This window comes from Micromys minutus, assembly GCF_963924665.1.
Source record: "Micromys minutus genome assembly, chromosome: 8".
In the NCBI taxonomy this organism is placed as follows: Eukaryota; Metazoa; Chordata; class Mammalia; order Rodentia; family Muridae; genus Micromys; species Micromys minutus.
This window is the reverse complement of record NC_137977.1, coordinates 52,002,052-52,016,171: the sequence shown is the minus strand read 5'-3', so window position 1 is coordinate 52,016,171 and position 14,120 is coordinate 52,002,052. Positions and strand designations below refer to the sequence as shown.

The 14,120-nt window shown below is 41.6% G+C and overlaps 1 protein-coding gene across 1 annotated transcript; it reads right to left on the bottom strand.

The window, feature by feature from the left end:
• Positions 1 to 6,492: 6,492 nt before the first annotated feature.
• LOC308423216 (TAF5-like RNA polymerase II p300/CBP-associated factor-associated factor 65 kDa subunit 5L) lies at positions 6,493 to 8,680 on the bottom strand. Its single transcript, XM_080919873.1, has one exon. The coding sequence runs from the start codon at positions 8,575 to 8,577 to the stop codon at positions 6,808 to 6,810; it is 1,770 nt and encodes a 589-aa protein (XP_080775999.1). The 5' UTR covers positions 8,578 to 8,680; the 3' UTR covers positions 6,493 to 6,807.
• Between the last annotated feature and the right edge of the window lie 5,440 nt (positions 8,681 to 14,120).

The window sequence follows — 14,120 nt, the reverse complement described above, 5'->3', positions numbered from 1 at the left end:
TGTTATCCTTTGCTGCATATGCACCTGGAGCCACGGGTCTCTCTATTCGAACTCATTAGTTGGTGTTTTAGTTCCTAGAAGCTGTGGTGGGTTTGGTTAGTTAAAAATTTTGTTTTCCCCATGGTGTTATAGACCCTTTCAGCTCCTTCAGTCCTTTCTGTAGCTCCTTCATTGGGGTCCTCATGTTCAGTCTGATGGTTAGCTGCAAGCATCCTCCTCTGTATCAGTATGGCTCTGGCAGGTATCCATACCTATGAGGAGGCATCCATATCTGGATCCTGTCAGTAAGCACTACTTAGCATCTGCAATAGTGCTTGGGTTTAGTGGCTGCATATGAGATAGATTCCCAGGTGAGGCAGTCTTTGGATGACCTTTTCTCCAAACCCTGCTCCTCTATTTGTCCCATTATTTCCTCCCATGAGCGTTTTGTTCTCCTTTCTAAAAAGGACTGAGGCATCCACCTTCTGGCCTTCATTCACTTTGAGCTTCATAATTTCTGTGAATTGTTTCTTGGGTATTCTGAGCTTTTTGGGGTAGTATCTGCTTATCAGAGAGTATATACCAGGAGTGTTCTTTTGTGACTGAGTTACCTCACTCAGGATGATAGCTTCAAGTTCATTCCATTGCCTAAAAATTTCATGAAGTGATTGTTTTTAATAACTGAGTAGTACTCAATGGTGTAAATGTACCACAGTCTCTGTATCCATTCCTCTGTTGAAGGACATCTGGGTTTTTCCAGCTCCAGGCTATTATAAATAAGGCTGCTATGAACATGATGAAACACAGGAGTCCTTGTTAGATGTTGGAGTTTCTTTTGGGTATATGCCCAGTAGTGGTATAGCTAGGTCCTCAGGTATATTATGTCCAATTTTCTAAGGAACTGCCATACTGATTTCCAGAGTGGTTGTACCAGCTTACAATCCCACCAACAGTGGAGGAGTGTTCCTCTTTATCCACATCCTCACCAGCATCTTCTGTCACCTGAATTTTTGATTTTAGCCATTCTGAGTGGTGTGAGGTGGAATCTCAAGGTTGTTTTGATTTACATTTCCTTGATGTCTAGGGATGTTGAGCATTTTTTTTAGGTGCTTCTCAGCCATTCAATATTGCTCAGTTGGGAATTTTTTATTTAGCTCTGTACCCCGTTTTTAATAGGATTATTTGATTCTTTTGAGTTCTTCATATTTATTGGATACTAGCCCTCTATCAGATGTAAAGGCCTTTCCCCAATCTCTTGGTTGTCATTTTGTCCTTTTGACAGTGTCCTTAGCCTTATAGAAGCTTTGCAGTTTCATGATGTCCCATTTGTTGATTTTTGTTCTTAAAGCATAAGCCATTGGTGTTCTGTTCAGGAAATTTTCCCCTGTGCCTATATATTCTAAGCTCTTCCTCACTTTCTCTTCTATTAGTTTCAGTGTACCTGGTTTGATGTAGAGGACTTTGATCCACTTGGACTTGAGCTTTGTACAAGGAGATAAGAATTGATTTGCATTCTTCTGCATGCTCCCTGCCCAGTTGAACCAGCACCATTTGTTGAAGAGGCTGTCCTTCTTCTATTGAATGTTTTTAGCTCCTTTGTCAAACATCAAATGACCATAAGTGTGCGGGTTCTTTCTGGGTATTTTATTCTATTCCATTGATCTACCTGCCTGTCTCTGTACCAATACCATGCAATTTTTATCACAATTGATCTGTAATACAGCTTGAGGTTAGTAATGATTACCCCAGAAATTTTTCCATTGTTAAATATAGTTTTTGCTATCCTGGGGTTTTTATTATTCCAAATAAATTTGCAAATTGATCTTTCTAACTCTATGAAGAATCGAGTTGGAATTTTGATGGAGATTGCATTGAAACTGTATATTGCTTTAGACAAGATGGCCATTTTTACAATGCTCATCCTTCCAATTCATAAGCATGGGAGATCTTTCCACCTTCTGAGGTTTTCTTCAATTTCCTTCTTCAGAGACTTGAAGTTCTTGTCATACAGATCTTTCACTTGCTTGTTTACCCCAAGGTATTTCATATTCTTTGTGACAATTGTGAAGAGTGTTGATTCTCTAATTTTTTTCTCAGCATGTTTGTCCTTTGAGTACAGGAAGGCTATTGATTTTTCAACTTAATTTTATATCTTCCCACTTTGCTGAAGCTGTTTATCAGATGTAGAAGTTCTCTGGTGGAGTTTTGGGGGTCACTTAAGTATACTATATCATTTGCAAATAGTGATATTTTGATATCTTTCTTTCCAAATTGTATCTTTTTGACTTCTTTTTGCAGTCTGATTGCTTTGGCTAGGACTTGCAGTACTATTGAATAGGTAGGGAGAGAGTGGGCAGCCTTGCGTAGTACCTGATTTTAGTGGGATTGCTTTAAGTTTCTCACCATTTAGTTTGATGTTGGCTACTGTTTTGCTGTATATTGCTTATACTATGTTTAAGTATAAGCCTTGAATTCCTGATCTTTCCAAGACTTTTAACATGAAGGAGTGTTGAATTTTGTCAAATAGTTTCTCAACATCTAAAGATGTCTCTTGGGTGTATCTGCTTCTTTTTGTTCTAGAGCTTTCAACTGTGCTGTCAAGTTGTTTTGTATGCTCTCTTCAGTTTTTTTTTCTTTTTTCTTTTCTTTCCTTTTTTTTGGCACTCAGAGCTATGAGTTTTCCTCTTAGAACTGCTTTCATTATGTCCCATAAGTTTGGGTATGTTGTGCATTCATTTTTGTTAAAAATCTAAAAAGTCTTTGATATTTTTCTTTTTTGACCATGCTATCATTGAGTAGAGCATTGTTTAGCTTCCATGTGTATGTGGGCTTTTGTTGTTTTTGTTGTTATTGAAAACCAGCCTTAGTTTATGGTGATCTGATAGGATGCATGGGATTATTTCCATGTTCTTGTATCTGTTGAGACCTCTTTTGTGACTGACTATGATCAATTTTGGAGAAGGTACCCTGAGGTGCTGAGAAGAAGGCATATTGCTTTGTTTTAGGATGAAATATTCTGTAGATGTTTGTTAAATTTATTTGGTTCATAACTTCTGTTAGTTTCATTGTGTCTCTGTTTAGTTTCTGCTTTCTTGATCTGTCCATTGATGAGAGTGGGGTGTTGAAGTCTATTATTATTATTATTATTATTATTATTATTATTATTATTATTATTATTATTATTGTTATCATCATCATCATCATCATCATCATCATCATCATCATCATCATCATCTTTGGTGAAATATACACTTTGAGCTTTAGTAAGGTTTTTTTTTTTTTTTTTTTTTTTTTTTATGAATGTGGTGCCCTTGTATTTGGAGCATAGATGTTCATCTTGATACATTTTACTGTTGGACAACAGTCTCTAATGCTTGAGCCCTGAGGCCGTTTGTAGACATTAAGCATAAACGTGCATGGAGACAGGTACAGAAGTTGTGAAAGCGGAGAAGAACAATGAATCGTCATTTGTTAGCAGGTCAGCTATAGGTGTGGGGTTAAAAATGAACAAGAAAACCCTTCTACCATCATTTACCTTCCTCACTAGGGATAGACAGATGGAGAGTGAAGAAACAGATATGAATGCAGATGAACAGATAGATGCATACATACACATAGATACAGATACAGATAATATGTAGCTGACAGTGTTAGTGGAAAATTGAGAGACTCTGGGAGAATTCCCACATGTTATTCATGAAATTGGGATTCCTTCGTGGTTAATAACATAATTTAAGAAGAGACTCAGAAGAAAACTGGGGAGAATATTACTATCATTTTAAACAAAAACCCCAGAGCAAGCAAGCCAGAGATCTTGGGATCTTCCTGAAGGAGAGAGATAAGGAAGAGAAAGAACCAAAGCCATTTGAGTTAAGCTGACATGGGGGACACATGGCACATGCTGGAGGAGCAGCCACATGGCAGGGAGGAGTGTTTAATTAGAGCGAGGGAAAGTATTAGGGAAAACATGATTAGAAAAGAGAGAGAAAGGACAAGGAAGTACCATATTTCCTGAGTGATTTAGAAAAGCAGGCTGACTTTCAAAGCTGCGTGTCTGTGACTTCATAGCTGGCTGCTGAGAGAGGTGGGATTATGGGAAAGAAGAGTATATTACATCACCGAGGTCATAATTATTCCTTGTTTGCCTATCCTGGTTTACAGTAGATCTTCTTGAGGGCGGTCCTTTAGCTGGGTGGTTGCCCTGCACAATTGGAATTTTATATCTTCACTCAGGCCACCCAGATCTTATTCTCTTGATCAGAAGGGAACAGTTAATCCTTAATGAACCTTACTGCTACTGTATAAATAGAAAAATAGATAATAGATAGATGGGTACATGATAGATAGACAGACAGATAGATAGATAGTGAATAGATGGATAGATAGAAGATGGATAGAAAGAGAATAATATATAAAACAATAATAGAGTCATCAGAAATAAATAAAATATGAAAGATGGCTCCCTTGAGAAGAAAAGATTGCTGGCTCTGTCTGAATGGGCACCTGAGGGAAATCAGTGTCTGAGACAGAGTTACTTAGGGGAGGAGACCCGAATGTCCTGATCTGACCTGGCCAGCCTATGGCTTCCAGAGAGTAAACTAAAAAAGCCCGGGGGGAAGATGGAGTTAGGAAAGCCCTGCTGAACTTGCTCACTTCTGTTAAAAGGGATGCGTCTGTTTCCTTTTAATAGGAAGGGACAGGTCAAAGGAAGATGGAGAGGGTCCAGGAAGATGGACTGTGTGCCAACTCATGCACACCATGGGTTTTAGGACAGAACCCACAGCGCTATGCATCTCAGCGGGTCACCTGATGCAGCGAGCTCTACAAAGGAATGAGCAGTAAAGAACAGCAAGAGTTAATCAATGTGGCTGCACTGGGAACGATAAAAGCACTCGGTGGCCTCAGGCCTGTCTTCAAGGGACTAGTGGGAACTTGGTGTTTTTATAGAGGAGGTTACCGAGGAGGGAATTGGGATCAACGTGTGTGACAGAGCAGGTAACTGAGTCAAACCAATGATCTGCTTAAATCATTTTTTGAAGTTCTGGTTCTGCTGGGATGCCAGGAAAGTCGGTTTCACTGTCACCCACTGGGGCAGCAGTCTGGTTCCCATGAGATGCCTTCTTACTCAGGCATGCAGCCTCGACACTCTGGGTAACTGCCCCACCCTGAAGGGTGACCTTTGCTGCTAGGCTCACAGTTACTCGGGAGGGGGGTAGTTTTGATAAGATATGAAAGCTGAGTCTTAGGCATTTTGATAAATTAGCTGTGATATGTGTCAGAGAGTCTTAAAATTGTCTTCCTACCAGAGGTTTAAATGGTGGGATGGCTGACCTTAGTAGATCCGGGCCTGGTGCTAGCCTTAGAGTTTAAAACAGAAGGTGTGAACTGGGTTATAGTCATGCTAATCATGAGACTTTTGAACTACAGAAAGTCTGAATGAGAATGACACAATTAGTTCCCAAAGGTTTAAAGACTGGTGAGTAGGGGATCTGGGCAGCCAGGGAGCAGAGAGATCTCTGCCAAGTGCACACAGAAAGCACGCCCCTGCCCTGCCTGATCCAGGGACCAGGAACCCAGTACTGGGACCTCTGTTCCCACCTGGCGGCTTTGGGGCTCAGAACAGGGCTCAGACCATCGGCCACCTGGATCAGTGGAGATCCAGGGACACAGACCAGATACAAGGGAAAGGCAAGAACATATCACTGACAACAAGATGGCAAGAGGAAAGCGAAAGAGTATATCCCAAGGAAACCAAGACAACCTGGCAACACCTGTACCCAGCTCTCCCATAATAGCAAACACTGGAATGCCAAACACTCCAGAAAAAGAAGATGCAGACCTAAAATCATACCTCAAGACACTGATAGAGATTTTTTTTTGAAACTAAATACATTTTAATAGAAAACAAAATACAAAATAACTCTGCAGAAAACAGAAATATTTAATCCTTTAGCAGACATCAGAACTTGCTTTGTCCTTAGAGCATGGTTGATACTTGTGAGTGTGCACTCATGATTCATCCCCTGTTCACTACCGACACTGCAGTGAGGTGGAAGCAGGTCATTGAGGGAGGAAAAAAAAAAAAAAACAAGCCACAATAAAGTTCTCTAAATCCAGCATTTCTTAAGTCTATCTTGTGACTTATTCAGAATTCTTCTTTATCATAATTTTGTTGTTGGTGTAAGGATAGAACCCTGGGTAACTGGCTTAATGCTGACGTCCACCCTCTGCCCACCACAGTGCTTCTCCCCAGGGTACAAGTGCTGCCAACGGAAGGACCACCTTTGCCACCGTCACTGTAGGAGCCCACGCTCAGTAGTTACCTGCCTGCCCACAGAAGCACAGGGTATGGTGCCCCTTTCTCCTGATACACTGGGCCACCAAAGTCTAAATTCCCTGAACCTCACAATTCCAAGTATTACAGCCAGTGCAGAAGTCACTTGTTGCCAGTGCTAGGTTTCCTCTTCTCAATAATAAAATTATCCATTATATTAATAAAAATCCTGGTTTTATCATTATGGAAAAGGAAAGACTGCCAGTATCAGCCCTTCCCACAGGAGAGACTGTCTACAGCTGCTATAGGGAGAGTTTTGCAGCTGGTCCAGTACACCCACTGGGAAGAGACAGACGCAGAAGCAAGGTGCCTGTGTGAAGCAGGCGGACTCAAGCCTGGGAACATCCCAGCTCAACTGGAGTCTTGTGCACCAAGGCTGTGTTGAGTGCATGTGGGGTAGGGGAGGGCTTCTTTGCAATCACTGATTCAGTTTTAGCAAGTCCTGGACTGTGACCCATCTTCCAGCCCCACCCAGTCTGCCACCTGGATAAAACTTAATGTTCTTGATTCTCTTGTGTGATTCCAGTCACCAGGAGGAGGTTGCAAGCCATGAACTGTACACTCAGAACGTTGCTCATCTGCCCAGTATACACGCCCACAAGCTCCCCGGAAGAACCATCAGCAGGTGTGTTGCAGCACATGCTTCTGATGTCCCAGACTCGTACAGAGTTGTCCATGGAGGCAGAAGCAATCAGACCGCTATCCGGGCTAAAGGCCAGACTGGTGATGCTGTCCGTGTGGCCTCTCAGTTCTTTAAAAAGCGTCCCAGAGGCCAAGTCCCACAACTTTAACCGCTGGTCCTCACCAGCAGATGCCAAGTACTTACCATTGGGAGAAAAGGAGAGGGAGAGCACAGGGCCTCGGTGCCCTGTAAAGAGCCGCACCGAGTTCCCCTGCTGGGCACTCCAGAGCCGAAAGGTTTTGTCAGTGGAACCTGTAGCTAAGTAGTTTGAGTTGGGGTGGAATTTGACACAGTCCACATCTGCCAGGTGTCCTGCATATATTCTCAGCGGGTACGTCCGATCAAAAGACCACAGCCTGGCCGTACGGTCATCGGACCCACTGGCAAAGTACAGGCTATAGGGGCTGATGTCCACATCCCACACAGGATAGGCATGTCCCTGATACAGTACAGTGTTGGTGAAACTCCCCAGGTCCCAGTACCTGATGGACATATCTTCAGAACAAGAGAGCAGCCCTGAGCTGTCTGAGAGGAACCGTGTGCTGTATACTGGGCCACAGTGTCCCCGCAGGATCTTCATCTCTGTGCCCGCATTATCTTCTTCATTCTCCTCCTCCTCCAGAGTGTCACAAGCTAGACGGATCCGGGATGTGTCCACATAGTGGGGCTCTGATTTCAGCTTTTTGGACCGCAAGCTCCAGAGCTTTATGCAGGAGTTGTCAAACCCAGCAGCCAACAGTTTGCTATCAGAGGAGATCTCTGCAGTATTCAGCAGCTGTTCCGTGTTATAGAAGGCATAGAAGCAGATGGTGGTGAGGGAAGGAGGTCCATCCTTGACCCGCTTGATACTGTCCTGCAAGACTTCCAGGGCAGCCTCGTTCTGCAGAATAGGGTTGGGCACATCTGGTGGCTCCAGACTGCTGCTTTCACTTCGGGAGGAGCCACCACTGGCATACAGCTGGTAGTCTGTCCTCTTGGCAGGCTGCACGTCCAAGTGAATGTGCACGGCAAGCACCTTGCACAGGGCAGCATTGTTATCGCTTTGGAAGTAGCGGATAAGGTAGTTGTAGCTATCTTCCTGGAGACGAACCACATACTTGTTGTCTAGGAATGCACGAAGCTGGAAGTTTGACAGAATGTCCTGGATGGTCTGTGTGGTTTGCAGTTGCTCGATGATGTCCTTCTGACTTGCATTCTGCAGGAACATTCCATGGAAGCGGCTGTAGAAGCTTTCCACGGTGCTCTTGGGGCCGCTCTGGACCAGGTTGAGGTGGAGGTAGACAAAGAGAGGGTAGAGGAGAGGCATAACTTCATGGCTGTACTGGGAGTCAGAATCAGTGAGAAAGCTCCTCAGTCGTCCAAACTGTACTTCATATTGCTGGGGTTCTGCCTGGCATGGGGCTGCAGACACCGCATTGGCACAACCAGATTCTGATTGGACTGTGAGGTTGGCTGCCATCTCCTCAGGGGTCTGTGAGAGTCTCAGGCCTTGCTTCAAAGGGCCTTCTGAGTCCACGTATTGCCCGCGTTTGAGGTAGCAGGACACCGCCACCTGAACCTGCTCCGTGCGCACTCGTTTCATGACTGAACATCCCAGGCGGCTCCCGCTGCCCCGCCGCCGTCCCGGCACCGGCTGCTTCCGTATCAGTTGCCCGCCGTAGGACTCCGTACAGCGGCCGGCTAGCCAGGTCCCCGCGTCCTACGTCCTGCCGCGCCCGCCTTTCTCGGTGGCCGCCCCATGACCGCCTGACGGAGCGGGCGCGCCGGGCTAGGCCGAGGACGCGCGACGCTGCGGCCAGGGCCACTGATAGAGATTCTTAAACAAGAACGGGAGGAAAAGCAAAAAGAATCAGAAGCTTTTAAAGAGGAAACAAGAAAAACACTCAAAGAACTCAAAGAATTAGAGGAAAACAGAACCAAAGAGATAAAGAAATGGAAGAAGGAATTTAAAACGGAATTTGACACAATAAAGAAAACACTAAAAGAGATAACCCTAGAGGTAGAACACCTAAAAAAGAAATCAGGAGTCACAGAAGCAATCATTTCCAATAGACTACAAGAGATGAAGAGAGAATCTCGGGGGCAGAAGACAGCATTGTAAACATAGACAAAACAGCCAGAGAAGATGTAAAAAACAAAAAGCTCCTACCCAAAATGTCCAGGAGATCCAGGACACAATGAGAAGACCAAACCTAAGGATAATAGGAATAGAAGAGGGAGAAGAATATCAACTAAGAGGCACAGTAAATATCTTCAACAAAATTGTAGAAGAAAACTTCCCTACCCTTAAGAATGAGATGACCACGAGCATAAAAGAAGCCTTCAGAACTCCAAATAGGTTGGACCAGAAAAGAAATTCCTACCGACACATAATAGTCAAAACACCAAGTGCCCAAAGCAAAGAAAGAATACTAAAAGCAGTAAGGGAAAAAGGTCAGGTAACATATATAGGCAGACCAATCAGAATCACACCTGATATCTCAACAGAGACTATGAAAGTTAGAAGAGCCTGGACAGACATCATGCAGACCCTAAGAGAGCACAAGTGCCAGCCCAAGCTGCTATACCCAGCAAAACTATCAATTACCATAGATGAAGAAATGATGATATTTCAAGACAAATCTAAATTTACACAATATCTGACCACAAACCCAGCACTACAACGAATTATAGGTGGAAAACCCAGTACAATGAGGGGAACTACATCCTAGTAAAAACAAGAAAACTCCTAAGCAAGAAAACCAAAAGAAGAAAAAGACACAGACACAACTCAACCTATAAAACTAATAATAGGAGGAAACAGAAACCACCATTCCTTGATATCTATTAACATAAATGGACTCAACTCCCCAATAAAGAGACATAGGCTATCAGACTGGATACATAACCAAAATCCAGCCTTTTGCTGCATACAGGAAACTCATCTCAGAGACAAAGACAGACACAATCTCAGAGTAAAAGGGTGGGAAAATAAGTTCCAAGCAAACAGCCCCAAGAAGCAAGCTGGAGTGGCTATTCTAATATCGAATAAAGTAAATTTCCAACCAAAAGTTATCAAAAAAGATAAGGAAGGACACTTTTTACTCATTACCGGGGAAACCTGTCAGGAGGAACTCTCAATCCTTAACATATATGCTCCAAATACAAAAGCACCCACATTCATAAAAGAAACCCTACTAAAGCTCAAAAAATACATTTCACCCCACACAATAATAGTGGGAGACTTTAATGCCCCACTCTCTCCAATGGACAGATCATGGAAACAGAAACTATACAAGGACACTGTAATACTAGCAGAGACTATGAACCAACTAGAATTAATAGATATCTATAAAACATATCATCCTAAAGTAAAAGAATACACCTTCTTCTCACCACCCCATGGCACCTTCTCGAAAATTGACCACATAATTGAACACAGAACAAGCCTCAATCGATATAAGAAGATTGAAATACTCCCATGCATTCTTTCAGATCACAATGATCTACGGCTGGTCTTTAACAACAACAAAGACAACAAAAAGCCCACATACACATGAAAACTAAACAACGCTCAGTTAAACGATATCAGGGTCAAAGAAGAAATGAAGAAAGAAATTAATAATTTTCTAGAATTCAATGAAAACAAAAACACAACATACCCAAACCTATGGGATGCAATGAAAGCAGTACTGAGAGGAAAACTCATAGCCCTAAGTGCTTCCAAAAAGAAACTGGAGAGAGCATACATCAGCAACTTGACTGCACAGCTAAAAGCTCTAGAACAAAAGGAAGCAGATACACCCAAGAAGGGTAGACGGCAAGAAATAATCAAACTTAGGGCAGAAATAGACCAAATAGAAACAAAAAGAACCATTGAAAGAATCAACAAAACCAAGAGCTGGTTCTTTGAGAAAATCAACAAGATTGATAAACCCCTAGCCAGACTAACTAGAGGGAAAAGAGAGAGTATACAATTTAACAAAATCAGAAAGGAAAGTGGAGACATAACAACTGAAACTGAGAAAATTGAAGAAATCAACAGATCGTACTACAAAAACCTATACTCCACAAAGTTGGAAAATCTGGAGGAAATGGATGAATTCCTAGACATATACAAGATCCTAAAGTTAAACCAGGACCAGGTAAACCATCTAAATAATCCCATAACACCTAAAGAAATAGAAGAAGTCATCAAAAGCCTCCCAATCAAAAAAAAAAGCCCAGGTCCAGATGGGTTCAGTGCAGAATTTTATCAGACATTTATCGCTGACATAACACCAATACTCTCCAAAGTATTCTACAAGATAGAATCAGATGGAATACTATCTAACTCATTTTTGGAGGCTACAATAACCCTCATTCCTAAACCACGCAAAGACCCTACAAGGAAAGAGAACTTCAGACCAATCTCACTTATGAACATTGATGCAAAAAATACTCAACAAAATCCTTGCAAACCTAATCCAGGAACACATCAAAATGATCATTCATCATAACCAAGTAGGCTTCATCCCTGGGATGCAGGGATGGTTTAATATAAGGAAATCCATCAATGTAATCCACCATATAAACAAACTCAAAGAACAAAATCACATTTTCATCTCACTAGATGCTCATTTGACAAAATTCAGCACCCCTTCATGTTAAAAGTCCTGGAAAGAACAGGAATCCAAGGTCCATACCTAAACATAATAAAAGCAATATACAGAAATCAACAGCCAACATCAAACTTAACGGTGGGAAACTTGAAGCAAGCCCACTAAAATCAGGGACTCGACAAGGCTGCCCACTATCCCCCTACCTATTCAACATAGTACTGGAAGTCCTGGCTGGAGCAATTAGACAGCAAAAGGAGATCAAGGGGATACAAATCGGAAAGGAAGAGGTAAAAACATCACTCTTTGCAGATGACAAGATAGTGTACTTGAGTGACCCCAAAAATTCCACCAGAGAACTCCTACAGCTGATAAACAAGTTCAGCAAAGTGGCTGGACACAAAATTAACTCAAAGAAATCAGTAGCCTTCCTATATTCAAAGGACAAACGTGGAGAAAGAAATTAAAGAAAAGATACCCTTCACAATAGTCACAAAAACTATGAAATACCTTGGTGTGACTCTAACTAAGCAATTGAAGGACCTGTATGACAAGAACTTCAAACCTCTAAAGAAGGAAATCGAGGAAGGTCTCAGAAAATGAAAGATCTCCCATGCTCATGGATTGGAAGGATCAACATTTTAAAAATGGCCATCCTACCAAAAGCAACCTACAGATTCAATGCAATCCCCATCAAAATTCCAACCCAGTTCTTCATTGAGTTGGAAAGAGCAATGTGCAGTTTCATCTGGAATAACAAAAAATCTAGAATAGCAAAATCCATCCTTAACAACAAGAAAACATGTGTGGGAATCACTATCCCTGACCTCAAGCTACATTACAAAGCAATTGTGCTGAAAGCTGCATGGTACTGGTACAGAAATAGGCATGTGGCTCAATGGAATAGAATAAAAGATCCAGAAATGAGCCCTCATGTATATGGTCACCTGATTTTTGACAAAGGAGCCGTAAACATTCAATGGAAAAAGGACAGCCTATTCAACAAATGGTGCTGGTCCAACTGGCACTCAGCATGCAGAAGAATGAAAATAGACCCTTTCTTATCTCCTTGTACAAAGCTCAAGTGTAAGTGGATCAAAGATCTCCACATTCAACCAGATACACTGAAACTATTAGATGAGAAAGTAGGGAAAACTTTAGAACATATAGACACAGGAGAAAATTTTCTGAACAAAACACCAATGGCTCAAGCTCTAAGGTCAAAGATTAACAAATGGGACTTAATGAGATTGCAAAGTTTCTGTAAGGCTAAGGACATTGTTAAGAAAACAAAACGGCAACCAACAGAATGGGAAAAGATTTTTACCAACTGTACATCAGATAGAGGCCTAATATCTAAGGTATACAAAGAACTCAAAAAGCTAGACACCAGAGAATCAAATAACTCTATTAAAAAATGGGGTACAGAGCTAAACAAAATGTTCTCAGTTGAGGAATATCGAATGGCTGAGAAATATCTGAGGAAGTGCTTGACATCCTTAGCCATCAGGGAAATGCAAATCAAAACAACCCTGAGATTCCACATCACACCAGTCAGATTGGCCAAGATCCAAAACTCAGATGACAGCAGATGCTGGCGAGGTTGTGGAGAAAGAGGAACACTTCTCCACTGTTGGTGGGGTTGTAGACTGATACAATCACTCTGCAAATCAGTCTGGCAATACCTCAGAAAATTGGACACAGTACTACCTGAAGATCCAGCTAATCCACTTCTGGGCATGTACCCCAGAGACACTCCAATATACAACAAAGATACATGCACCACAATGTTCATAGCAGCTTAATTTATAATAGCCAGAAGCTGGAAAGAATCCAGATGTCCTTCAGTAGATGAATGGATACAAAAATTGTGGTACATTTACACAATGGAATACTACTCAGCCATCAGCAACAATGACTTAACCAAATTCTTAAGAAAATGGCTCCTTCTAGAGAATATCATCCTGAGTGAGATAACCCATTCACAAAAGAACAGACATAATATGCAGTCACTGATAGTGGGATGCTAACCCCAGAGGCTCAGACTGCCCCAGAAACAACTCACAGACAGTGTGAAGTTCAAGAAAAAAAGAAAGGAAAAAAGAAAGTCATGCTCAATCCTTACACACCAAGAACATGTTACACCCTGTTTTACATGTACTTTTTGCTCATTGTAAATAGTAAGACCTTAATGCAGAGTATCAAACCTTAAAAAAAAAAAAAAAATCCAAGCACTGACACAATTGTATTGTATACATTTATGCAAAAATGTTTAAAATTTTTTTTATCTTTGTTTTTTAAAATAAAGTTTAAAAAAATTTATTCTAAGACTTTCTAAATTAAAAAAAAGTCTACAAAAAAAAACAAAAGAGAATGACACAATTATCATTCATCTCACAAACTTCATTATTCATATAGTAAAGTTTGCTTTGTGTGGATTTACTGGGTTTTTCATGTTTACTCACCAGAAACCACCTGGGGGAATATCTGGAAAAATTCATATTCATGTCAGTAATATTTCATTAACTCATATACAAGAAATGCTTTG